This window comes from Sus scrofa, chromosome 13 (genome assembly GCF_054392235.1).
Source record: "Sus scrofa isolate SSC_HxYL_T2T_F1_AM1 chromosome 13, Sscrofa_HxYL_maternal_Yorkshire_Landrace_v2.0, whole genome shotgun sequence".
Classification (NCBI taxonomy): domain Eukaryota; kingdom Metazoa; phylum Chordata; class Mammalia; order Artiodactyla; family Suidae; genus Sus; species Sus scrofa.
Genome location: NC_139395.1, coordinates 53,316,188 through 53,341,045, shown reverse-complemented (window position 1 = coordinate 53,341,045; position 24,858 = coordinate 53,316,188). Strand labels below are relative to the sequence as shown.

General features: G+C 38.2%; 2 protein-coding genes across 32 annotated transcripts in view; one reads left to right on the top strand and one right to left on the bottom strand.

Annotated features, from left to right (window-relative positions):
• The window catches only part of TASOR (transcription activation suppressor), a 66,268-nt gene extending 54,231 nt beyond the window's left edge, over positions 1–12,037 (top strand). For 6 of the 11 annotated variants that reach the window (XM_003358482.5, XM_021068979.2, XM_084988667.1 and 3 more), the window contains 6 exons: positions 2,702–2,824; positions 4,629–4,788; positions 5,779–5,887; positions 7,441–7,619; positions 7,803–7,967; positions 8,579–12,037. In XM_003358482.5, coding sequence (XP_003358530.2) covers positions 2,702–2,824; positions 4,629–4,788; positions 5,779–5,887; positions 7,441–7,619; positions 7,803–7,967; positions 8,579–8,634 — 792 coding nt within the window. In that variant the 3' untranslated portion in view covers positions 8,635–12,037. The remainder of the gene's footprint in view (positions 1–2,701; positions 2,825–4,628; positions 4,789–5,778; positions 5,888–7,440; positions 7,620–7,802; positions 7,968–8,578) is intronic. The other 5 variants (XM_013981800.3, XM_003358484.5, XM_084988663.1 and 2 more) reach the window with 1 other exon arrangement.
• Positions 9,030–24,858, bottom strand: part of CCDC66 (coiled-coil domain containing 66) — a 55,346-nt gene continuing 39,517 nt past the window's right edge. For 17 of the 21 annotated variants that reach the window (XM_084988671.1, XM_084988677.1, XM_084988672.1 and 14 more), the window contains 5 exons: positions 14,814–15,310; positions 13,861–13,901; positions 12,881–13,104; positions 12,291–12,409; positions 9,030–10,917 (listed from right to left, as the gene is read on the bottom strand). In XM_084988671.1, the coding sequence (XP_084844797.1) occupies positions 10,831–10,917; positions 12,291–12,409; positions 12,881–13,104; positions 13,861–13,901; positions 14,814–15,310 (968 nt within the window). In that variant the 3' untranslated portion in view covers positions 9,030–10,830. Of the gene's footprint in view, positions 10,918–12,290; positions 12,410–12,880; positions 13,105–13,860; positions 13,902–14,813; positions 15,311–21,030; positions 21,139–24,858 lie in introns of those variants that run through there. The other 4 variants (XR_014823377.1, XR_014823378.1, XR_014823379.1 and 1 more) reach the window with 4 other exon arrangements.

Here is a 24,858-nt window from a genome sequence, read left to right as displayed (position 1 = left end):
GGCTTTTAAATGTTGACCATGTTATTTTTGTATTTAATGCAGAGTAGAATAAGACTAGTACAACTCAATTCAGAACCTGCGATCTACATATCTGAGAATTTTGAATCTTGTTTTTTGCATAGTGTAGTTTTTGAGACCAGTTGTATGCATATTGTGAATACTTTTAGATGGTTGATTCAGAGATGTTAAATGTTTTCTTACTTGGGTTTTTAACAAAGGGGAGGAAAAGAGGCAGTGAAATCAAGTTTTCAGTATTTACCTTAGGGGTTTTATTAATTAAGTAGAAAAATAAAACTGTCCAGGATAAAATCGTTTGGTGTTTCTTGATGGTCTGGTCATGCCAGGGCTTCCTATAGCACTTACTGATCAAAAATGTGATGGTTTTCAAAGACTTCTTCAATTATGAAAAAGTCCTCATTTCAATGTATATTTTTTTTCTACTGCAGCTGTAGAATAGACTAGCATTTCAAGTATTTGGTTTAAAAAAAAACACGTATAGACGTAGGTAAGTAAAATCTATAACAATAGATATATAACTTATTACACATGGAATAACTATATTAGTGGTTTAATATTACCAATTAGTATTCACTAAACTATGGCATTTTAATTCTTTAAGGGAGTGCCTTAGTTTTTAAAATAAATGCCTGCTCCTATTGGTGGAATTTATTTACCATGATGAGCTTCTGTTTTTTGTTTGTTTGTTTGTTTTGTTGTGGAAGGGACAGTAAATAAGGGGCTTATAGCCTATAGTGTCCCCAAAACTCCATGCTTTGACATATCCCAAGCCTTTGACAGTATGAAGATCTCTTTGATGTTGGCATGATGTGGTCATGAGAACATGAAGAGACTGGAAATGGAGGCAGCAGTGTGCTTAGTGTTTCACCTTTACTAATTCCTAGTTTCTTGGGAAGATGAAACCAGACTTAATAGGAATTTCTTCTTTGGATTTTTGCCTGTATGACTCAACATTGAGCTTCTCAATATTTTTCCACCCTCAGCAATGTGTTTCCAGCTCTTTGCAGCATAATTGCATGTTGGTATAGGGCTAGCGGAGAGAGTGGATTGGGTACCATTCCCAGTGCTCTTTGGCATTACTCCATCTCCTCCCACTGCATTTTTTAAAATTGTAAGAAACTTAGAAGTGCATTTAATTATGAATTGTGCTTTTTAATTCATTCTAACTTAGAATAAATCATATTTCTGCTATTTATGTAGAAGAGGAAAGGAATGACATTTGTTTTATAAATCTGATAGGAAATTAGATCAGAACTTTTTCTTTCTTTCTTTTTTTTTTTTTTGCTTTTTAGGGCTGCACTCGTGGCTTATGGAGGTTCCCAGGTTCCCAGGCTAGGGGTTGAATTGGAGCTGCAGCTGCTGGCCAGTGCACTGCCACAGCAACATAGGATTTGAGCCACATCTGGGACCTACACCACAGCTCACAGCAGTGCTGGATCCTTAACCCACTGAGCTAGGTCAGGGATTTAACCCTCATCCTCATGCATAGTAGTCCGAATCATTTCCTCTGTGCCACAACAGGAACTCCTAGAACTTTAATCAATATCCATTGGAAATTTTCCAGCAAAAATGTTACAATGGAGTAAAAGACTATCAATAAAATTGTAAGCTTCCTAAATATTTCTGGAGTCAAATTGATGTATTATTGTATGAGTTAAACTGTCTTATTTAAAACAAACTTGTATTTAAAGGTTCTTAATGTTAAAAAGACTAAAAATTACAGGTAGGCCTGTCAGACAATAATTTACCTTTTCTTTATTTGATTATAAGCTGCTCTGAGATATGCCCAGAGGTTTTAAAAGTTAGAGCAAAATAAAACAATGTGGAAGATCCTTCTTTAGAGCTACACAGAAACATCCTCTTTGGGTGTGACACCTGTAGACTGCTCTTAAAAGAGCAATAGACCTGTTGGTTTAGATTTATCTAATCAACTCTGTCAGCCTTGAGAAAACTAATCTGCTCCTGTATCTGTGAAATGAGGAATGTGACTTTCAGAATCCTGGAATTTGCTTCAAAGTCCACGGTTCTCCCAGCAAGCAGGGAACTCTGTTGGACTGGCTTGCTGTTTTGTATCCTTAAAAGCAGTACATGTCGCCAGCATGGAGGAAGGTGTTAGATGGGAGAGGCAGTTTTGTTTGAAGGTGAAAACTTGACAGGCATGGCTAATTAATAATATATAAATATCATTGTACATACTGAAGCTCTGTATGAATGATCTTGAGGCTGTTGTAAATTAAAGTGAGCTACAGTGGTTGGAGAAGTAATTTGTAACTCTGAAGGAATATGCCAGTAATGCTACAGATAATAAAATAAAGGGCCTGCTTTAAAATTAAAGGAAAATGGGAATGGGGGAGTGGTTTTTGGGTTGTTCAGAATCAGTCATAATCGTTAAGAACCTGAGCTGATTCATTGTTCTTGTGGTTCTGTTACCCCCACACTGGCATTTACTTGGCTTTGATTACATGGGATTATAACATTGTGGCTATGACCATTTAAGCTCTGAGCTTCAAAGTCTGCTGTAAGAGTGGACTTCGTGATCTCTGAGGTCCCCCAGTGTAAGGTCATCATTAACAGTGGTCTAGTAGTAAGTAGTTGAACTTAACAGTTTATCTTGGATTTCTGGTGTTAAATAGATGTTTGCAAAAAAGCTTTTAAATGTTGATTTAGCTTTTTTCTTTAACAGGAATATCTTATCAAATTAGGCAATACAGAATGTCATCCAGAACAGTTTTTGGAAAGAAGATCAAAATTAGATAAATTGTTGATTATTATTCAGAATGAAGACATTGCAGGTTTCATTCACAAGGTAGACTATTACTTTGAATTCTCTACTTATTTTGGTTATTAAAAAATTCCTTATTTTAAAATCTTAACTGTCTTTGAGATTAAAACTGATTGTTTTATAAATATACTCATAAGCTTTAAAGGTGATAAAACTTCAAGATTGGGAGATTTGGGGCTTTTGAGACCTAAACTACCCTCCGTGAATCAGCTTCTGAGAGTCATATTTGTACCTCTGCAGAATTTTAAATTGTAGCATGTTACTGACACTCCCTGTTGTTCAGATAGTCAAGACTAAGAATACTTACTTCTTGAGTGCTACTGGGTTTGCTGACTCTCTCTATATTGTTGTCACCTTCATTTGTATGTCCCAAGTAAAACCTTTTTGTACTTAATCTTGGCCAAACCAATTCTCATTTCCTTTGGATTTGAAGGTACCCCATGTAGTCTTATAAAGGTATCTTTTTTTTTTTTTTTTTAAATCTTTTTTGCCTTTTCTAGGGCTGCTTCCCACGTCATATGGAGGTTCCCAGGCTAGGGGTCCAACTGGAGTTGTAGCCGCTGGCCTACACCACAGCCACAGCAACTCAGGATCCGAGCCGCATCTTCGACCTAAACCATAGCTCACGGCAACGCCGGATCCTTAACCCACTGAGCGAGGCCAGGGATCGAACCCGAAATCTCATGCTTCCTAGTCAGATTTGTTAACCACTGCACCACAACAGTAACTCCCTAACGTATCTTTAAAAAAAAAATGAAAAAACAACAAAAAAAAAACCAGTTATTTCCCTCAGTCTTTTTGTGTTTTTAGGGCTGCCTCCGTGGCATATGGAGGTTCCCAGGATAGCGGTCTAATCTAAGCCACAGCAGATGGCCTGCACCATAGCCACTTCACAACAACGCTAGATCCTCAAACCACTGAGCAAGGCCAGGGATTGAACCTGAGTCTTCATAGATACTAGTCAGTATCTAGTACTGCTAGTACCCTGACCACAATGGTAAACTCCTAATTTTTAAAAATTTTTAAATTTAGGGCTGCATCCATGGCATATGAAGGTTCCTAGGCTGGGGTCCAATCAGAGCTGTAGCTGCTGGCCTACACCATAGCCACAGCAACACTAGATCCAAATTGCATCTTCGACCTACACCACAGCTCTTGGCAATGCCAGATCCTCAACCCAGTTAGTGAGGCCAGTCAGATTCCTTTCCACTGAGCCATGACGGGAACTCCCCTAATTTTTATTTACTTATTTATTTCCATTTTTAGGGCTGCACCCATTGCACATGAAAGTTCCCAGGCTAGGAGTTGAATTGGAGCTGCAGCTGCCGGCCTAACACCACAGCCACAGCAACGTGGGATCCAAGCTGCATCTGTAACCTATACTGCAGCTCATGACAATGCCAGATCCTTAAGCCATTAAGCAAGCCCAGGGATTGAACCCAACCGGCTGAGCCACAATAGGAACTTATGAGCCTGTCTTTGAATGACTGCTCTGTGTAGTCTTTCCTGACTGTTCCAGACTATAGGCTCTCAGCCTCATTAGAAGTCTGTACTTATAGGGCAGGTGACAGGTTAGCATTTGTCATTCTGTGTCTCCAGGTCTGTTGTAAGTGCCTCTTCCTTAGAGTGTTCTGTTCATGAGATTCCCACTACATAAATGTCGGTTTATATACTTGGAAATAGTGTTTGGAATATTATTCGTGTGCTTGACTTTGAGAGGCATCACACTAATATAGGTGAGCCATAGTACATTTTGTTAGACTTTCTTGTAGGTTACTTCACACTTGAGTCTGTTCTTATTTCTATTTTTATTTTGGTACTTAAACAGGTACCTGGCTTGGTGACTTTAAAGAAGCTCCCTTGTGTTAGTTTTGCTGGTGTTGATAGTCTGGATGATGTTAAAAATCATACTTACAATGAATTATTTGTATCTGGAGGTTGTATCGTTTCTGATGAATCCATTCTAAACCCAGAAGTAATCACAATTGGTAAGATTGATTTATTCTTTTGAGCCTGTAACTTCTAGTCTCGTTAATGACTCACACTTTTTTTTTTTTCTTTTTAGAGCCACACCCAGGAGTTCCCGTCATGGCACAGTGGTTAACAAATCTCACTAGGAACCATGAGGTTGCAGGTTCAATCCCTGGCCTTGCTCAGTGGGTTAAGGATCCAGCGTTGCCGTGAGCTGCGGTGTAGGTTGCAGACGTGGCTCAGATCCTGTGTGGCTGTGGCGTAGGCCAGCGGCTACAGCTTTGATTAGACCCCTGGCCTGGGAACCTCCATATGCAGTGGAAGCGGCCCTGGAAAAGACAAAAAGACAATAAATAAATAAATAAAGTAGAGCCACATCCACAGCATATGAAAGTTCCCAGGCTAGGGGGGCTAATCCGAGCTACAGTTGCCAGTCTGTGTTACAGCCACAGCAACGCTGGATCCGAGCCACGTCTGCAACCTACACCACAGCTCACAGGTCACATCCTTAACCCACTGAGAGAAGCCAGGGATTGAACCCATATCCTCATGGATACTAGTTGGATTCGTTTCCACTGAGCCATGGCAGGAACTCCCAACTCATAGTTTTTAATGTATTGTCTATTCTGCCAGTTACAGATGACTAGTACGTTCCCATTATACTTTTGAGCTTCTGTTACATCAAATATCTTCCTTATTCTCTTTATTTATGAGTAATTTCCTCTAAGTCTGGTATGGAACAGGGCTCTCTGTACCAGCTGCACTTCGTTCACTTTTGGTTTGTTACTTCCGTCACCACGTTTTGTTGATTTATGTTGTAGATGTTATGTTCTTAGATCTTTCGAAGAGAATATATAGATCTGTCTCCCTTAGAGGGGAAAAACAAGAAAATTCTACATAGGAAAGTGGCTGTTCCTGCAGAATATCAACAAACACTTCTTCCATAATTCAGTTGTGGGGTGACTGTTATTTACTGAACTTAAAATGAACTTCATTATCTCTAACAGAGAACCTTAAAAATTTTTTGACATTCCTTGAAGAACTTAGTACTCCAGAAGGAAAATGGCAATGGAAAGTCCACTGTAAATTTCAGAAAAAACTAAAGGAACTGGGCAGGTAAGGTTTGAAAAATAACTATATAATGGTTGTTGATTTCAACATTGTATTCACAGAATTTATTTATTTTTATGTTTGTAGATTATAGATTCTGCTAATTTTCACAGATATCTTCAGCCAGCCATAAAGGGATGTAGATATTGAATTATTCTAGCCTGTTTGAAATATTTTTATTTCGGTAGAGGTTTGTTGAAGTTGGAGTATGTTTATACAGATATAATTTAATTTTTGCCACTTTGGTTCAGGATAATAATAAAAATGGAATAATCAGCATCCTTTTTTTTTTTTTTATAGAATTATATATGCCAACTAGGTCTGGCCCTTTCTCAGTTGTTAATCTAATTAATATTACACATATGAGACAAGGATTAATGATACTGACACATATGAGACAAGGATTAATGATACTGACATGACAAGGGGACCTATGACTAGGGCATTAATCTATGTTAAAAACTGATATCTAACATGCCCAGAAGTCACTTTTCAAAGTGTGATCCTTGGAGCACTATTCACTTGAGCGGCTATGAAAATGACTATTTTAATCAAGTTGGTATACATTATCCTACTACTCTTATGTTGTACTTACTCACTTAAGGATCTGAGAAACTCTGTATGTAGTTAAGAATTGTTTTACATTTTGTCAAACAGTGTTTCCAAAAACCTAGACCACAAAAGAATTTTTTCTTCTAATACCTACTGATATCCCGTGGCATATACTTGAAGAAATTCAGGGCTAAATATTTATTTATGTATTTATGTATTTATTTAGGGCTGCACCCATGGCATGTGGAGGTTCCCAGATTAGGGGTCTAATCGGAGCTGTAGCCTCTGACCTACGCCATAGCCACGCCAGATCCGAGCCACATCTGTGATCTACGCCACAGCTCACCGCAACACTGGATCCTTAACCCAATGAGTGAGGCCAGGGATTGAACCCGCAACCTCATGGTTCCTAGTCGGATTTGTTTCTGCTGCCCCCCCCCCCCCCCGCCATGGGAACTCCTAAATATTTAAATATTTAAATTATGTATCTTTTTATTTAATTTTTAAAAAACTTTTCGTATCATGTGAAATAGGCATTTATCTCTAAATAACAGCTATAGTGGGGCCCAAAGGTATAACAAATGAGCATAAATTAGTACCCTCATCTTTCTGACAATAGCCAATAATTTCTACTACATATTGCTTTGTGCCTGCAGCTATAGAAATAGGTTAGAGCCCTGTATTTTTTGAAGGAAAGATTTATATTTTGTTGTCCTTTTATCCCTTTCATTATAGTTGTAATTTTTTATTGGGTAATAAAAATCCAATTGAGATTTTAGTCTGAGCCAAATAGCTGGCCCTCAGGCTTTGCACCCAGGAATTATATGTGGGTTGTACAATTCCTGCTCTCCCTCTTCTAAGCAGCACCCCTACATCAGGCAGGGAGCTAAGCCATGCAGTTGTCATTATTGCCTCAACTGGGAAATTATGGTTTTAATGTGAAGCAGAAAGTTCCATACTAAATTTTAGAAATTCATATCCAGATACTGAACTACTTAATTTCACAGATTGAATGCTAAAGCACTAAGTCTTTTGACGCTTCTGAATGTCTATCAGAAGAAACATCTCGTTGAAATCTTGTCATACCACAACTGTGATTCACAAACTCGGAATGCTCCAGAATTGGATTGCCTCATTAGACTTCAGGCTCAGAACATACAGCAACGACACATAGTCTTTTTAACAGGTAAAGAAAGTGCTCTTAAATTTTCTGCTATGAATATAGGAATGTGGATGAAAGGATTTTGTGGGCTGTGTTGGGTGTTACCAGCTATGATTCTGAAAACGTGATGGAAAGGATTTTGTAAGACCTGGGGGCAGGAATTATTTTATATGTTTCATGGTCAACATTGTTGTTTTTCCCATTTAGAAAAGAGTATCAAGATGCTTTCCAGTTATACCGATAATGGAATAGTAGTTGCAACTGTTGAAGACTTTATGCAAAACTTTAAAAATCTTGTGGGCTATCACAATTCAATCACAGAAGAAAACCTTCCATTGCTTGGTGCTAATGAGAATCTTGAGTCACAGTCAGGTAACTTTTCAGTAGTTTTTATTTCCTTTAAGGCAGAGAGAAAAAGAACGGTTTTGTTTTTGACTTCATGTAATGAAATGCCTATTTTGAAACTGCTCACCCCAGTGTAAATAGCTTGAGGGGAAGAGTTTCAAGGCATTTATCATTCTTTTACTTAGCATACACAGAATCTGCTCATTTATTATACTGTAGTCTATTTAAGCTGTTGGAGTTAATGTAGAGTGCATATTAGTAAGCATTTTCTCATTGAGGGTATTAAAGCTTTATAGGTTGCTGTTGTGAGCAAAGGGGTTATATGTTTTTTAGAAGGAGGACCAGATATGGGGATTTATTTAGCTTTAGGCTTCTAAATCTCCCGAAGAGTATAAAGCAATTTAACTACAAGGTAGTAGAGATATCCATAACTTCAGTCTTTTGTGAGATGGCCTCTGCTTTGGTTCCAGGTTTTGTATAAAATGAAAGATGTACTTAAATTTTGTTTTTGAGGAAGAGCAGAGATGATCAAACATTTGAAAGAGCTAACCCGTTTAGTAATAATCCAGTGAAGCTAGATGTCAGACGTTTTATTTTATATTTGTCTTGTCAAATACTGAATTACCGTATAACTTTAGATGCTGTTTTGACATTAACCCCTTTGGAGCTGGGAGTTGGGATTTCCCAACATTAAACGTGAACACATTTCGCAGAAGCTTTTAGCATCGGATTATCTGGACATTCACACCTAGTGTGAGTGTTGTGACTAAGTGAACTTGTGGCAGAAGACCAAGCTTTAAGGGATTGTGGACTTGCAGATCCTGACGCATTATATTGTGTGAGTAGTGTATAATTTTAAAACATAAACAAATTGTGTATTTCAATAGAGGAGGACTTTTTGTTTTTTAAATGTAGCTCTTTTAGAAAACGATGAAAAGGATGAAGAGGATATGTCTCTGGATTCAGGGGATGAAATCTCACAAATTGAAGTATGCAGCAATTTTCATTCAGAAATATTGGCGCAAGAGACCAAAGGATCAAGTGGAACAGATCAAAAAAAGAATATTCAAATTGAGTTGCAATCGTCTCTTGACTTGCAAAAATGTTTATTAGAAGATAAGACTTATCAAATTGATTCGGAAGAGAGAGCTTCTATTGATACAGTATGCTCTGAAGGAGAGAACAGCAATTCAGCTGAGCAAGATTCGTATAGCAACTTTCAGGTTTATCACAGTCAATTAAATATGTCCCATCAGTTTAGTCATTTTAATGTTCTCACTCATCAGACATTTTTGGGGACACCATATGCCCTTTTATCAAATCAGTCTCAAGAAAGTGAAAATTACTTTTTAAATGCTTATACTCAAAGCTTGGATAGAGATAAACCTCCATCTCCATTAAGCTGGTGGAAAAGTGATTCTTCCAGGCCGTTTTCAAAAGAGAAATAATTACAGTAACTTTAAAAAAAAAAAAAATAGGTTGTTATGGACTTTTTCTGTTTCTTAAAACTGAATTAACAATTTATATTTCATTCTCTTAACGAGGTTTCTTTTCCTTTCTCAAATTTTTTCCCCTTTTATTTAAATCATGATGGCCTGTAACAGTTGAAGCATCTGAAAATTAAAATAAATATATATATTTTTAACATATATTGTACTTGAATTATCTCATGTTGGCGCTTTTAAATTTTACATTATATGTCATCTGTACTGTGGCTTCAAATTGAAGCCTGCTTTATATATAAAACTAAAAGGAGAGTAGACAGTAATGGCTTTATTACTTTTTTCTTCCTCTAATGTTACGTCATTTCAGCAAAAGTAGCTGGAACATCTACTGTAGCTAGAGTATCAACTATTGTATTTATTTTAAGCTTTTGTACGTTTTTACACAGGTATAAGCCAGTAATGTTGATAAATATTTACAGGATTTTGGCTCAATACCTCAAGATTTATTGAACAATGAAGTTTCATTTAGATCATAAAACTATGTACATAGAACTTAGGACATAATACCAGGCAGCATTATTTTATCTTTAGGCTTAACCATGTAAAAATAGCCTGTTGGTAGAATTGTGATCAGCCTTTTTTTGAGAGTATTCAGTAATTAAGATTTTTAGTGCTTGTGTGGTCCTTTACTTAACCAAATTCAGATTCATGTTTCAAAGGATAGGTGTCTGTTAAAGGCATTAAACAGTTTGACAACTTTGCTATGGGTTTTTAAATTGCTAGAAAAATGGAAGTATATTTTTGAGTTGGTAATGCACTTAAGTACTTAAGTGCTGTACTAAAACTAACTTTTTTTTTTAAACTAACAAATAAAAGTACATGGTGGAGGTAAATTTTAAATCCTCTTATGTTACTAACTGCCTTTCCATTACTAATCATAACTTGTAAATGTTTTTGAAAACTTTAAAAAAAGGACTTAAAAGAAAAAAAAAATTTCCACATAAGCCTAAACTCAGTCTAGGCTATTTTAGCAAAAATTGGGATGTCAGACCTTTTCCTTTGGCACCTCAGAAAACCTTGGATGAGTTTTATTTACCCTTTAAAATTTTTTATAGAGCAAATATGTGATATTTCAATTAATAATCTATATGCAAAAAGGTGTGGAAGAACGTTGTCTGTAAACTCCAGACTGCTTTAAGGTAAGTAGATAAATACCCAGACTGTGACATAGCAGAAGAAAAAAAATTTTTTTTTTACTAGGCTTTTTACAAAAGTGTCTGTTTTATTTTTTTTTAATGTATATATACACACAAACAGCATTTTACTATGTAATATACAAGTTTTAAATAAGCATTTTAAAAATAGACTATTTGAAAAATACAGTGAGCAACAACCACATTTTATAATTTGGAAAACACAAATGTGAAGGATTTGATTTTCTACATTTAAAACAAAGAACTAAAATTCTCTTCTTGATTTGCAGCTAAAGGCATGAGATTAGTTTCCAATTCCCTTTGCTTCTGGAGAAGGCCCTGAAATCAGATTGATAATATTAGTAAGGTGTGCAGCAGATGTGCAAACTATTCCTGTTTTACATTTATGTCCTGTTAATCCAGAACTATATTTACTTTGAAAACTTGTATTTCTATGCTCAGTTATTTGGCCATAGCTTAAACTTTGACATGCTGAATTTTAAACAAACATTTTTACACCAGACTTTCTCACTTGGATACTGTGTAGTTATCATTTGTAAAAATATCTTTTGATATTTTTTTAAAACCATGTCTCTGTAATTGTGGAGCTGAGTCTGCCTTTAACCTCCAATGTTTTACCTTGACTGCATTAACCTTAGTGGCTAATACAAGGCCCTGTTGAATGTTGAAATAAGATATGGTCACTATATAGGTGATGAATATGTATGTATGTTCATCGTAATCCTTCCTCTTAAGCTCACAACAAGCTCACAACTTTTGTTCCAGTAAGCTAGAAGTAAGTATGCCTTGTCATTTTAAAGGAAGATATTTAAGTAAAAAACCTTTACTATGTGAGTTACCAATCTTGACAAAATTCAATCCATAGTCACCAAAGCTAGTATTTAAAAAACTAAAGAAAACTATTATTCTGGGTTAGTAGGGGTGATTTTCTAGCTCTATAGAAAGAATTGTTAAGCAACACTTGAATCAACAATTTGAAATACAACAGGCACTGGTAACTGACTGGACATGGAAAAAGGTACTCTTAAAACTCAGTATACTAAACTAAGAAAGAAAGCTAATTGCAGAACCAGTTTTGCAAGTTTATATATTTTTTTTAAGGTATAGCCTTAAATAGTGGATATGTTACCTGATTTTATTTTTACCTGAGCAAGATAGTACATCATAGTTGGTCTGGGATAAAAAGTTGTCTGGTAAGATTTTATACATACATAAATTTCACACTGACTAAATATTATTCTTTGGGATTTGTGTTGTCAATGTTCTGTTTCAAACATGACCAACACATTCATTTAATAAATTGTAATCTGCATTACTAAGAATTTATTAAAGCATAATTGTATCTTCTGCCTTTAGTTTTAGGGCCTTATTGATCATGCTTTTTACCATTTCAAATGTATGCATTTTTCATTCAATAAAGCTGTTTTAATACTCAAAATGTCTCATGATTCCATGCTAGAAAGAAATATTCTCAGAGATGATAATGTGAAGCAAACTGAAGGAAAGTTCTGTTTCCATTCAAGGTTAATGTACAGGTGCAGTTTTTTTTAACTGGGATGTGATAAGGTCACATAGTCACGTAACCAACTAAACTTGGTAGAACTTAGAGCAGAACTAGTAAACCCTTAGCCATCCAACACATAGCGCTCCACCAGAAAATGGTCACCTCCACACTGTGGAAAAGCTCATACCTGTCTCAGTTCTGAAAGTCCCTTAAGGATTGCTTGCTGTCGATCCCTGTTTTTCACCAAGTTGGGGTTAAGAAGTGGGTCCCTGAGTTGCTCAAACAGCTGTTGTTCTTGGTCACAGTCTGAAGCCAAATCAAAAATGACAAAATTCAAATACATTCCTAAGAATAATATAGCATAGGGCTATTTTACATTATAAGGATTCATCAATGCACCAACTAAAACTTAATGCTCGATTAGAATTTTCAAAAGAGATAAATTATGTCTACCTCTCTGGGACAAAACTTGTAAGTATCCAAATACTAACTAGATGTTGAATTTAGGATTTATTATTATTGTTGGGTTTTTTTGTTTTTGTTTTGTTTTAGGCCTGCACCTGCAGTATATGGAGGTTCCCAGGCTAGGGGTCAAATCCGAGCTGTAGCCTACACCACAACCACAGCAACACGAGATCCTTAACCCACTGAGCGAGGCCAAAGATCGAACGTGCAACCCCATGGTTCCTAGTCTGCTTTGTTTCCACTGAGCCACGACAGGAACTCTTGAATTTAGGTAGGATTTAGAGAGAGGAAGGGATACTTATATTTACTTACCGTGTGGACTTGGGTACTGAGGATCCTGGGTTAAAGGCCTAGACAATGGTGCATCTGGATCAAGGTAATAAATCTCATTGGTTCGCACATAGGGAATAAAATAGAGTGGTTCAGAAATCCCAGGTGATGAGTCTGTCTGACCATCTCCTGCGAAATTACTGTTTTTTAGTGTCTGAGTTTGCTGAGTTCTGTTTTTCACTGCTGGAACTGGTGGTGACTGAGATCTACGTTTTTCAAAAGGGTACAACAAACATGAATGAAAAATTGTGTATTTTATTTTAGGTTAAGCATATTCTACTCTTTAATCACATTTCAATTTATTCTAAATGTACCTATAACACTTTCTTCACAGCTTGAGTTCTGTGATATCTCTTCCTAAAATACAGCAATAACGTACAATTAATTTAGGATTGTACTAGTACTTGCTGTGCATTTATAGACTCTAGAACTAGGAGGAAAATTTACTAGCTAATGAATAACAACACTACATGCATTAATTTAAAGCCTAAAGTTTCTCCTTAGGTAATTCACCATAAAATAATAAACTTATATCTGAACTAAATGTGCTACACCCCACTTTCTGAGATGACTCTAAACCAACCGGCCTATGCACAAACACATAGAATGAAAACAATTCTAAAATCTCCCCAATGGTTAATTTCTCATTATCTCTACTAGTTATTTCTTTCTTCCCTACCTCCATCAAGCAGAATGTCCATTTCACTGCTGACATAGAAAATCAAAATTGTCTGGAGATAATAAAATGTCACCCATATTCCCAATTAGGATGCCTAGGCCCAGTCCAATTTGGACCTTCAAATTAAAGGTAAAAAAGCAGGCACCCTTTCCCTTAAACTTCTAGTACTCACCTGGAAATCACAAACTTGCCTGTTACTTGCTTGATATACGTACATAAATCTATATTTTGAACAAGTGTATTGCATAGAAAGCACTAAGTATCTATGGAATCCAGGACATACCTTTCCTTGCTGAAAGAATTAATCCTCCGGGGCTCTTCTTCCTAAAAGATGGATAGATAAATGGAGAAATCAGTAGCTGTATTTCCGTATGTCCCCACAGATAGTTTTAGTAGCTACTTGTTGATAATAATTGAGCTACAGATACTGGAATAATAAATTTTACTTTTTTCCAGAGCCAAAGAGAAACCCATCTAGTAATTACCTTGTAAATTTTCTTCTTGTCTGTATGGATTATAAATAAGAATTGTGAATGGGTATTTGAATAAATCTAAGTCTAAATTTGCTTTAATCTATAGAGTTTAAGTGTAAACTTTCACCATAAAGGAAAGTTGAGGGAGTTCCCTGATGGTCTAGTGGTTAGTGCTTTCACTGCTGCAAAATCCCTGGTCTGGGAATAGATCCCACATCAAGCTGTTGCACCCTACAGCCAAAAGACCACAGAACAATAGGCAAATAAAAGTATTTGGGCTTTGTAAACCATGTGGTCTTGAATGCAACGACTCAACTCTTGTAGCATGAAGCCCACCAACAGACAATATATAAAAGAATCAGCATGGCTGTAATCCTATAAAACTTATTTACAAGATGGATTTGCCCATGGGCCATAGTTTGTTGATCCCTGGTGTAAACTAAAGCAAATTTCTAGCACTCACACATTCAAACGCCAAACAGCCCTATTAAAACATGCATGTGGGGAACTGTATTCTCATTCAAAAACTTCAGTACATGCTTTAAAAACACTTTTGCTTTTTAGAGCTGCGCTTGCAGCATATCGAAGTTCTCAGGCTGGGGATCAAATCGGAGCTACAGGTGCTGGCACAGGATCTGCTACCCATACCGCAGCTCACAGCAGTGCCAGGGACTGAAACCACATCTTCATGGATACTAGTCGGATTCATTTCTGCTGCGCCACAGTGCAACTCCAAAACACTTATTTTTAGAAGGTCTTTTACCTTTTTGAGGAGCTGCCACTTAAACCTTGGCTCAGTTTCTTGATGAGCTGAATGAAGAACTTCTGGTGAAGTGCCTCTATTCGGAGAGATATGTCCAGGATTATTTCTTTCTACCAAATGAAGCAGTTCCATCTGCCTTCTTACTTTTTTTTCTTCTCTCAGTTTTTGAAGCTGTTTAGGGTACTTTTCTGATGCTGGAATATACCTTCTGAGTGGCTTATTTATATTCCAATCAGGCCTTTTAGGATATTTCTTCATATGCTTTGTTTGTTTCTCTGTCCTTGTGAACTGATTACATTGATCATTATACCAACTATTTTCTTTTTCTAAGTTGGCTCCTTTATCCCAACTTACTAGTTCTTGTTTGTTTTTCTTAGTGTTAAACTGTTCATTAAATTCTGCAGGAATCTCAGGAGATGAACAATTTATAATTTCCCTCTCTATTACCGATCCACAACGTGATTCTGTATTGGCAAATATTCCTGTACTTAAGTCATCTAAAAAAGAGTGTTAGATGGTTAATTTTAAAAAAACAAAAACAAAAACCAAACACATTGTGATATACATAATGCAAAACTCACCATCCTAACCACATTTTTCAAAGGCATTAAAGCTGCTAATACCTTGTTTTGAAAATATATTTTAAAAATTCCGTGAGTTCCCGTTGTGGCTCAGTGGTTAAGGAACCCAACTAGGATCTGTAAGGACGCCGGTTCTATCCCTGGCCTTGCTCAGTGGGTTAAGGATCCGGTGGTGCCATGAGCTGTGGTGTAGGTCTCAGACGAGCTGGATCCCACGTTGCTATAGCGTAGGCTACAGCTCCATTTAGACCGCTAGCCTGGGAACTTCAATATGCCACACCTGTGGCCCTAAAAAGCAAAAAAAAAAACACAAAAAAACAAAAAAACCAAAAAAACAAAACCATTTTCCCACTTCCCATAGGCTCCTGGCAGCTACCTCTAATTTGTCTCTATGATTTTGACACTATAAACACAAGTGGAATCTTAAGCTATTTGTCTTTTTGTAACTGACTGACTTCATTTAGCATAATGTCCTCAAAGTTCATCCAAGCTGCAGCATGTGTCAGAATTTCCTCCCTTTCTAAGGCTAAATAATACAATACTGTATATATACTGTAAAAATATTCTATTGTATGTATATATCATTTTGTTTATCCATTCATCTGTCAAGGGACACTTGGCTTGCTTCCACCTTTTGTCTGTTGTGAATAGCCAATTGCTGCTATGAACACGGGTGTCCAAAATCATTCTTCAATACTTTAATTTTCAGTTCTTTGGGGTATACACCAAGAAGTGAAACCACTGAATCATACGGTAATTATATTTTAAGTTTTCTGAGGAAACCCCATACTGTTTCTTTAGCAGCTGCTCCATTTTACATTCCTACCAACAACGTACAAGGGTTAAAATTTCCCTAAATCTGGCATCAAACCATTTTTGTTTTTTGGTGCATGCAAAATTTCTGAAGCCAGGAATTGAACACATGCCACAGCAGCAACCCAAGCCAGAGGACTGACTCAGCCACAGCAGTGACAACTGTGTCCTTAACTCACTGCACCACCAGGGAACTCCCATTAAACCATTTTTAAGTATAAAATTCAGTGGCACCAAGCACACCCATGATGCCACACAATCTCAGATGCCATCACCACAAGTAGAAACTGTACCCACTAAGCAATAACTCCCCATTACACCCTCCTTTCCAACCCCCAGCAACCTCCACTCTACTTTCTATCTCTAAATTTGTCTACCAGAACCTAGGCTTCTTACACAAGTGGAACTATACAGTTGTGTCTCCCCGCACAACTGCCCCCTCCATTCATGTCAGCTTATTTCACTCAGCATAATGCCTTCAAGAGTCATTCAAGCTTCAGACCTCCAGATGATTCTTTTTTTTTTTTCTTTTTAGGGCTGCAGGTGTGGCATATGGAAGTTCCCAGGCTAGGGGTCGACTTGGAGCTGCAGCTGCTGGCCTAAGACACAGCCATAGAAATGCTGGATCTGAGCCACATCTGCGACTACAGCTCATGGCAATGCCAGATCCTTAACCCACTGAGCAAGGCCAGGGATCAAACCAATACTAGTAAGGTTCATAACCTGCTGAGCCATAACAGGAACTCCCCAAATGATTCATTTGTAGTACCACAAAATAGAGACTTTTTGGGGTTTTTTTGTCTTTTTTTTCCCCCCTTTTCTAGGGCTACTTCCCACAGCACATGGAGGTTCCCAGGCTAGGGGTCAAATCGGAGCTGTAGCCACCGGCCTACGCCAGAGCCACAGCAATGCAGAATCTGAGCCGAATCTGTGACCTACACCACAGCTCATGGCAACGCTGGATCCTTAACCCACTGAGCAAGGCCAGGGATCGAACCCGCAACCTCATGGTTCCTAGTGGGATTCATTAACCACTGAGCCACGACGGGAACTCCGGGTGACAAAATTTTTCTTCAAAAGCACTGCAAAAAAAAAAAAAGTCTCTTTAAAGTGACATGTCTAGTGTTCTTGTTATGTTGGTCTGAAATTAACTAAGTACAGAATATACAAAGATCTGGAGAATGTCCTTAAACTTATTCTTACCCCAGAAGCAGTGGGAAAATATCTCCTATAAAACTCCCCTCTTGGAACCAAATTTTTAGGGAAATGATGATTGCTACTGATAGAAATCATGTTGCCTTTCACCTACTTTTAAGTCTATATCATATAATATGCTTTGCCTGCAGACCATCCCTGAATCATATATGATCTTTCACTTTTTTTTTCATTTTGAAAACAGGAAATGCTCACCATTCAAAAAGGACATCTGGAGTTCCCGTTGTGGCTCAGCAGGTTAAGAATCCAGCTAGTATCCATGAGGACATGGGTTCAATCTCTGGCTTCGCTCAGTGGGTTAAAGAATCTGGCGTTGCCGTGAGCTGTGGTGTACATTGCAGATACGGCTCAGATCTGGTGTTGCTGTGGCTGTGGTGCAGGCTACAGCCTGATTCAGCCCCTAGCCTGGGAACTTCCATATGCTGCAGGTGCAGCCCTAAAAAGACAAAAAAAAAAAAAAAAAAAAATCCTTACCATTTATATAATGATCATAATTATATGTGTGCTCAGCGATTGCAACAGTACAGCAATAAACTTGTAAAGGTTTGCTTTCACATATGACTAAAAATTCAAAATTAGCTACTTAAAGGAGGTCTGGACCACCCACTAAAAAAATAACAGTCCAGTTATTACTTTTATATTAGACACTTATTTAGTGTGCAGGATTTTTGGTGTGTAGGACTAATCCCTAATAAGGCTACATCATTCTCATACTGTTTATCCTTTTTTGCCACTCTAGACCAACTTTATATCTTTTCTCCCCTGCTCTGTGCACTAATAGGCTGACTGGTAAGAACCTTATCAATGGGTTCCTGGGTCCTCTGACTTCTGTCAAAAGTATTACACAGATTATAGGGAAGGGAAAGAATAAATCCAGGATATTTATTACGCTGGCTCATTCCCTATGAGGTGACCTCAGGCTGACTCTGCCCCTTAATCAAAGGTCACCCTTCCCCTAAAGTTACCTCTATACAATGCCTGTCTTTCAGAGTCAATGCACTCACTGTACTCCCTCACACCCCATCCTTTGAAAATAGTCTATTTTGTCTTTTTGTCTTTTTAGGGCCGTACCCGTGCCATATGGAGGTTCCCAGGGTAGGGGTTAAATAGGAGCTGTAGCTGCCAGCCTATGCCACAGCCACAGCAATCTGGGATCCAAGCTGCGTCTGCGACCTACACCACAGCTCACCAGCAATGCCAGATCCTTAACCCAGTATGCGAGGCCAGGGACAGAACCCGAAACCTCATGGATCCTAGTCAGATTTGTTTCCGCTGCATCACGACGGGAACTCCGGTAACAGTCTCTTTCTAAACAAACTATCTTTATTCTATTTGGAGATCTGATTAAATCCCCTTAGAGTCACCCAGTGATAATATATGTAATTTCACTGTCTTAAGGACTCAATTTGACTTTCTCTTAATTGATGAGTAGGATTTATATACTTTTGTTATCTAGATACAGTGAAGGGAATGAACCAGATTCTTTAACCTTAAGAGTAAACTATTAAAATTAAAAATACCAAGAGTTCATGAGCAGAATAATTTCAGATAAATAAGCAGGTTGCATTGGCAAAATATCCTACTTCCTTTTTCAAGTTCCTCTTTCCTGTTACACGATGTGGGTGATTTGGTGTCGTACTGAAGTAAGGATTAAAATTAACTGGCAGAAAATAGTGCTATGTTAGAATATGGATGTCCTTAGGACATTATGTGCTTGGGGCTCAGTATTAGCCAACTCGAGTGGCCTTTTGATATTCCTAAGGAATATTTTCTCCTAACTTATGGCCAGCTAAATTGGCTTATGTCTCTTTTTAAGTTACCAAAGGATTCTCAAGACTGCAAATAATTGACAGGAGAGTCCACTGGCAATTAGTTTAAAAAGTGAAGGGTTCTGGCTCAAGGTGGTGACCTAGGAAGATCCTGAACTCACCTCCTATGAACACGCTAAATCTAGAGTTACATTTGGAGCAATTTCCTCTGGGAAAAAAAAACTAAAAAACTGGCTGGGAAACTTTATACAATTGGCAAAGGAGAAAGACGCCACCGTCAAAGCAGGTGGGAGAGGCTGAGAATCAAGCCTCAGCCCTGTGCAGCAACCCACAACTGGGAGGGAACTCAAAACCCCAAGCTCTCCCCCAAGAAGTGAAAGGTTTGAACTCCACATGGAGCACCCCCACTTTTAAGACATGCACTGAGAAAATAATCCCCCCAAACATCTAGCACTGAAAACCAATGCAACTCATGTCCTTAAGACCCACAAAGCTACAGGAGAAGGGAGAAAGAGCTCTTAAAGGGCTCACCCACCCCAGGGCCCATGAAGAGGCAGGTGACTACAGCCAGACCTTATGTAAAAGAGGCTCATTTAAAAATATGTTTAAGTACTGGCCTGATGGACAGGCATGTAACACATCCAGGGTCTGCTGGAATACTGTTGAGGTTGGGGTGGGAAGAGGTTGGTGAGTGCCCCCTTTTTTTAAAAAATAATACTAGGCCTTTTATTCCCCTCTGACTGCTCCCTCCTCTGCCTAGCTCCCACTGGGGAGTTCCCATCTTCACACTCTCCCTCTGCCTTGTAAGCTGATAGATGCCATCTTCACTCTCCTCCTTTATCCCATTCCAGAGTGCCAGTATCTCCTGAAGGGGAAATTTTATGTGCATCTGGTACCCTGGTTTTTACAGTTGTTGTCCAGTAGATGCCCCTTAATGGCCTGTCTCTGGACGTTAGGGATGTTGCATTCCTAGGTTCCATGAAACTGTAATAACCAGAGAGACAGCTTCTGGTATATTACCTACCACACCCAGGACACAGCATGGACAGCAGACAGAAACAAATCCCCAGTCGTTTTGAGAAAGATTCCTATTTGCTTGTCCATAGAGTCTGACCTTAGGGGCAGGCTTTTAGTTTGGGACACATCAAGGCCCTACCCATAAATTAGCTTTTAGGGAACAGAGGCCATTAGATGCAATCGTTGCATTCTCCCTCTGTCTTACCCCTGCTTGCCAGTATTTCCCAAAAATCTTATACCCTTGCATGGTGCCCTGACTTTTGCAGCTGTTGCCAGGGGACACCTCTACATCATTTAGTTCTGAGGTCCAAGGGCTTATGCTTGCAGGTCCCACAAGACTCTAAGCAAGAGAGCAAGAGTTCTTAAATAGCTACCATTGCCAGGGCACAGCAAGAGAAAACAGATACAGGATTTCAGTCTTTCTATGAAGGAGCTATTAACTTATCATAACTACAGCATGAGGGAGAGACTCCTAATTAAACACACATCTATGTAGGCTGGCAACTGTAGCTCCGATTTGACCCCTAGCGTAGGAATTTCCATATGCCACAGATGAGGCCCTAAAAGGCAAATAAAAGCAAAACAAAAAAACAAAGAAAAAACTTCCATCAAGCACACTCTATCCCGGAGATTCCTAGAGGCCCAGCAGTTAAGAATTCAGCATTGTCACGGCTGTGGCCCAGGTTCAATTTCTCTATCCAGTAAAGTGATTCAGAATTGAAGGAGTGACAGTTTTTCCAGATAAGCAAAAGCTAAAGGAGTTCATCACCACTAAATTGGTCTTATAAAGGAAACTTTTTTTTTTTTTGGCTATGGCCATACCATGCAGAACTTCATGGGGTAGGTATCAAACCCTCACTACAGTAGTGACAGCAGCAGATCCTTAATCCGCTAGGCCACCAGGGAACTCCAAAAAGGAACTTTTTTAAGCTGAAAAGAAAGGGAGCTAATTAGCAACAGGAAAACATATACAAGTATAAATCTCAATGTAAAGGTTAATATTATATAGTAAAGGCAGTGGATTAATCACTCATAAATTCTATAAATCACTCAAAGCTAGTATGAAGGTTTAAAGGCAAAATAATAAAAAAATAATAGTTTAGGAGTAAACAAGGTAAAAAAAATGTGACATCAAAAACAAAAAAAAACATGAGGAAGGGTAAAAATGCAGTGTTTTAGAATGCATTCAAACTTAAGTTCTTATCAACTCAAATAGACTGTATAAAATTGTTATACGTAAGCCTTGTGATAATCACAAAGGAAAAAACTTATAGTGGATACATGAAAGATAAAGAGAAAGGAATCCAAGCATACCACTGAACAAAGTCATCAAAACACAAAGGAAGAACAGAGAGGAATTACAAAACAACCAGAAAACAATTAACAAAAAGGCAATACATAGTGGTTGCCAAGAGGGAGGGGGAGGGAGTGGGATGAACTGGGAGTTTGGGGTTAATAGATGCAAACTATTGTATTTGGAGTGGATAAACAATGAGATCCGGCTGTATAGCCCATGGAACTGTATCTAGTCACCTGTGATGGAACATGATGGAGAATAATGTGAGGAAAAAGAATATATATATATATACATGTGACTGGGTTACTTTGCTGTACAGTAGAAACTGACAGAACACTGTAAAATCAGCTACAATGGAAAAAATAAAAATCTTAAAAAAAAAAAAAAAGGGATATGGGACTGTCACTGTAGTGGCTGAGGTCACTGATGTGGCACAGGTTTGATCCTTGGCCCAGGAACTTCCACATGCCTCCAGTGTGGCAAAAAAAAAAAAAAGTAAGAAAAAAAAAAGTCTAGTCTGGGACCAGTAAGTTTCACAGTTACTTCTACCAAATATTCAGAGAAGAATTAATAACAATTCTTTCAAACTCTTCCACAAAATAAAAGATGAGGGAATTCTTCCAAACTCATATATGAGGCCCTGATACCAAAACCAGAAAAAGATACACCACAAGAAAAGAAAATTATAGGACAATATCTCTGACAAAAGATTTAAAAAAAAAAAATCACCAAACTGAATTCGACAATACAGTAAAAGGAGACAACACAATCAAGCAGGATTTATTCAAGAGATACAAGGGTAGTTCACCACTAGCAAATCAATGAAGGAAGTATGACACATTAACAAGGTGAAGGATAAAGATCACATAATCATCTCAATAAATGCAGAAAAGGCATTTGATAAAACTCAAATAAGTTTATGATAAAAACTCTCAACAAGGAGTTCCTGCTGTGGCACAATGGGATCGACAGCATCTCTCTAGTGTTAGGATGCAGGTTTGGGCCCTGGCCCAACAGAGTGGGTTAAAGGATCCGGCATTGCCACAGCTGTGGTGTGGGTCACAACTGCAACTCGTATCTGATCTCTGGCCTGGAATTCCATATGCCACAGGGCAGTCATAAAAGAAAAAACCAAAAAAAAAAAACAAAAAACCAAATAACCCTCAACGAAATGGATATAAAGGGAATGTACTTTAAGATAAGAAAGGCCATATATGTCAAACCCACAGTTAACATCACAATCAATGGCGAAAAGCTGAGAACTTTTTCTAAGACCAGGTACAGGACAAGGATACCCACTTTCACCATTTTTGTTCAACACAGTATGGAAGTCCTAGCCAAAACAATTATGGAAGAGGAGCTCCCATCATGGCGCAGCAGAAACGAATCCAACTAGGAACCATGAGGTTGTGGGTTTGATCCCTGGCCTCGCTCAGCAGTGCTGGGAGACGTGTTTCTACAATCTTTTCTTAGCCTCTCTGCTTCTATTTTCTATGCTGAAAACTCCATCTTGTCCTACTTTACCTTTACCTCATATTCCTGCTTGAAAAACAGTCGCAGTGCTGGTAAATAACTTAAGCTTAAGAACAAAGACCAAAAGGCATAAATTATTCATGTGGTCAGCTGAATGAGGACATAATGCAATGGTCTAGGCATGCTGGACCTGTGCAGACTGGCACGCCATTTGCACAGCATGATATGTCCTGTTAAAATAAGAGAAAGGGGAATCTCATGGCCCCAGGGGCTTTATGAGCAGTCATTAGCTGAATATGCATCAGCAAGGAGAATGACATGCAAACCTAGGCACACTGGGTTGCCACAGATAGGCATGCCTGAAGCACAATGATGATTCTCTAGATTCTATGCATAGACAGCTAATGCCAGGCTTCCTCAATGCTAGTAATAGTTAAATGCCTAAAGATCAGAATAAAAGCTTAACCAGCTACCAGCTATGTGACTTTTAAAATAATAAAAGAACTATATCCTGCACATACAACCCCCTCCTCACTTGATGTAATCCTAAAGAGCTCAATAAAAGTAGTGTGGTTTCTTGAGGCTGTGCTCTTGGTCCCTGAGACCTTGAGTACCCCGGTTCCCACCTTTAATTAAAATAAATGTCTCTGTGCCTTGTTTTATGTTAACTTTTTCTGAAGTTTCACAGCACCCCTTCTTAAGCCCTCACCTGCTGAGCTGGTCTCAGCATAGCGGGTCAAGGATCCAATGTTGCCATGAGCTGTGGTATAAGTCGCAGACGCTCAGATGTGGCGTTGCTGTGGCTGTGGTGTAGGCCAGCGGCTGTAGCTCTGATTAGACCCCTAGCCTGGGAACCTCAATATGCCATGGGTGTGGCCCTCAAAAAGACAAAAGACTAAATAAATAAATAAAATTATGGAAGAAAAAGAAGAGACATCCAAATGTGAAAAGGAAAAGTGTCATTATTTGTAAATGACAAATTACATAGAGAAAACCCTAAAGCCTCCACCAAAACAAACAAACATTAGAATAAATGAATTCGGGAGTTCCCATCATGGCACAGTGGTTAACGAATCCAAGTAGGAACCATGACGTTGAGGGTTCGATCCCGGCCCCTGGCCTTGCTCAGTGGGTTAAGGATCCGACATTGCTGTGAGCTGTGGTATAGGTCGCAGACAAGTTTCGGATCCCACGTTGCTGTGGCTCTGGCGTAGGCCAGCGGCTCCGGCTCCGATTCGACCCCTTGCCTGGGAGCCTCCAAATGCCGCAGGAGCGGCCCTAAAAAAAGGCAAAAAGACCAAAAAAAAAAAAAAAAAAAAAAAAAAAAAAAATGAATTCAGTAAAGCTGAAGGATACAAAATCAATATACAAAATTCTGTTGCATTTCTATACACTAATAATGAACTGTCAGAAAGAGAAATTAAGAAAATAATCCCATTTACAAGTGTATCAATTCCATTTATAATGTATTACATAAAAAAGAATACCTAGGAATAAACCAAGGAGATCTGTACACTGAAAACCATAAGAAATTAATAATGAAAACTGAAGATTACACAATAGCAAGATATTCCATGGTCATGGGCTAGAAGAATATTGCTAAAATGACCAGGCAACCCAAAGCAATCTACAGATTCAATATAATTCCTATCAAATTCCAGTGATATTTTTCACAGAAACAGAACAAACAATCCTAAAATCTGTATGGAACCACAAAAGACCCTGAAAAGATAAAGCAACCCTGAGAAAGCTAGAGGCAATCATGCCCCCTGATTTCAAACTGTATTACAAAGCTATAGTAATCATGAAAACTGACACACAGATCAGTGAAAACAAAATAGAGAACCCAGAAATAAACCTGTGCATATAAGGTCAATTAC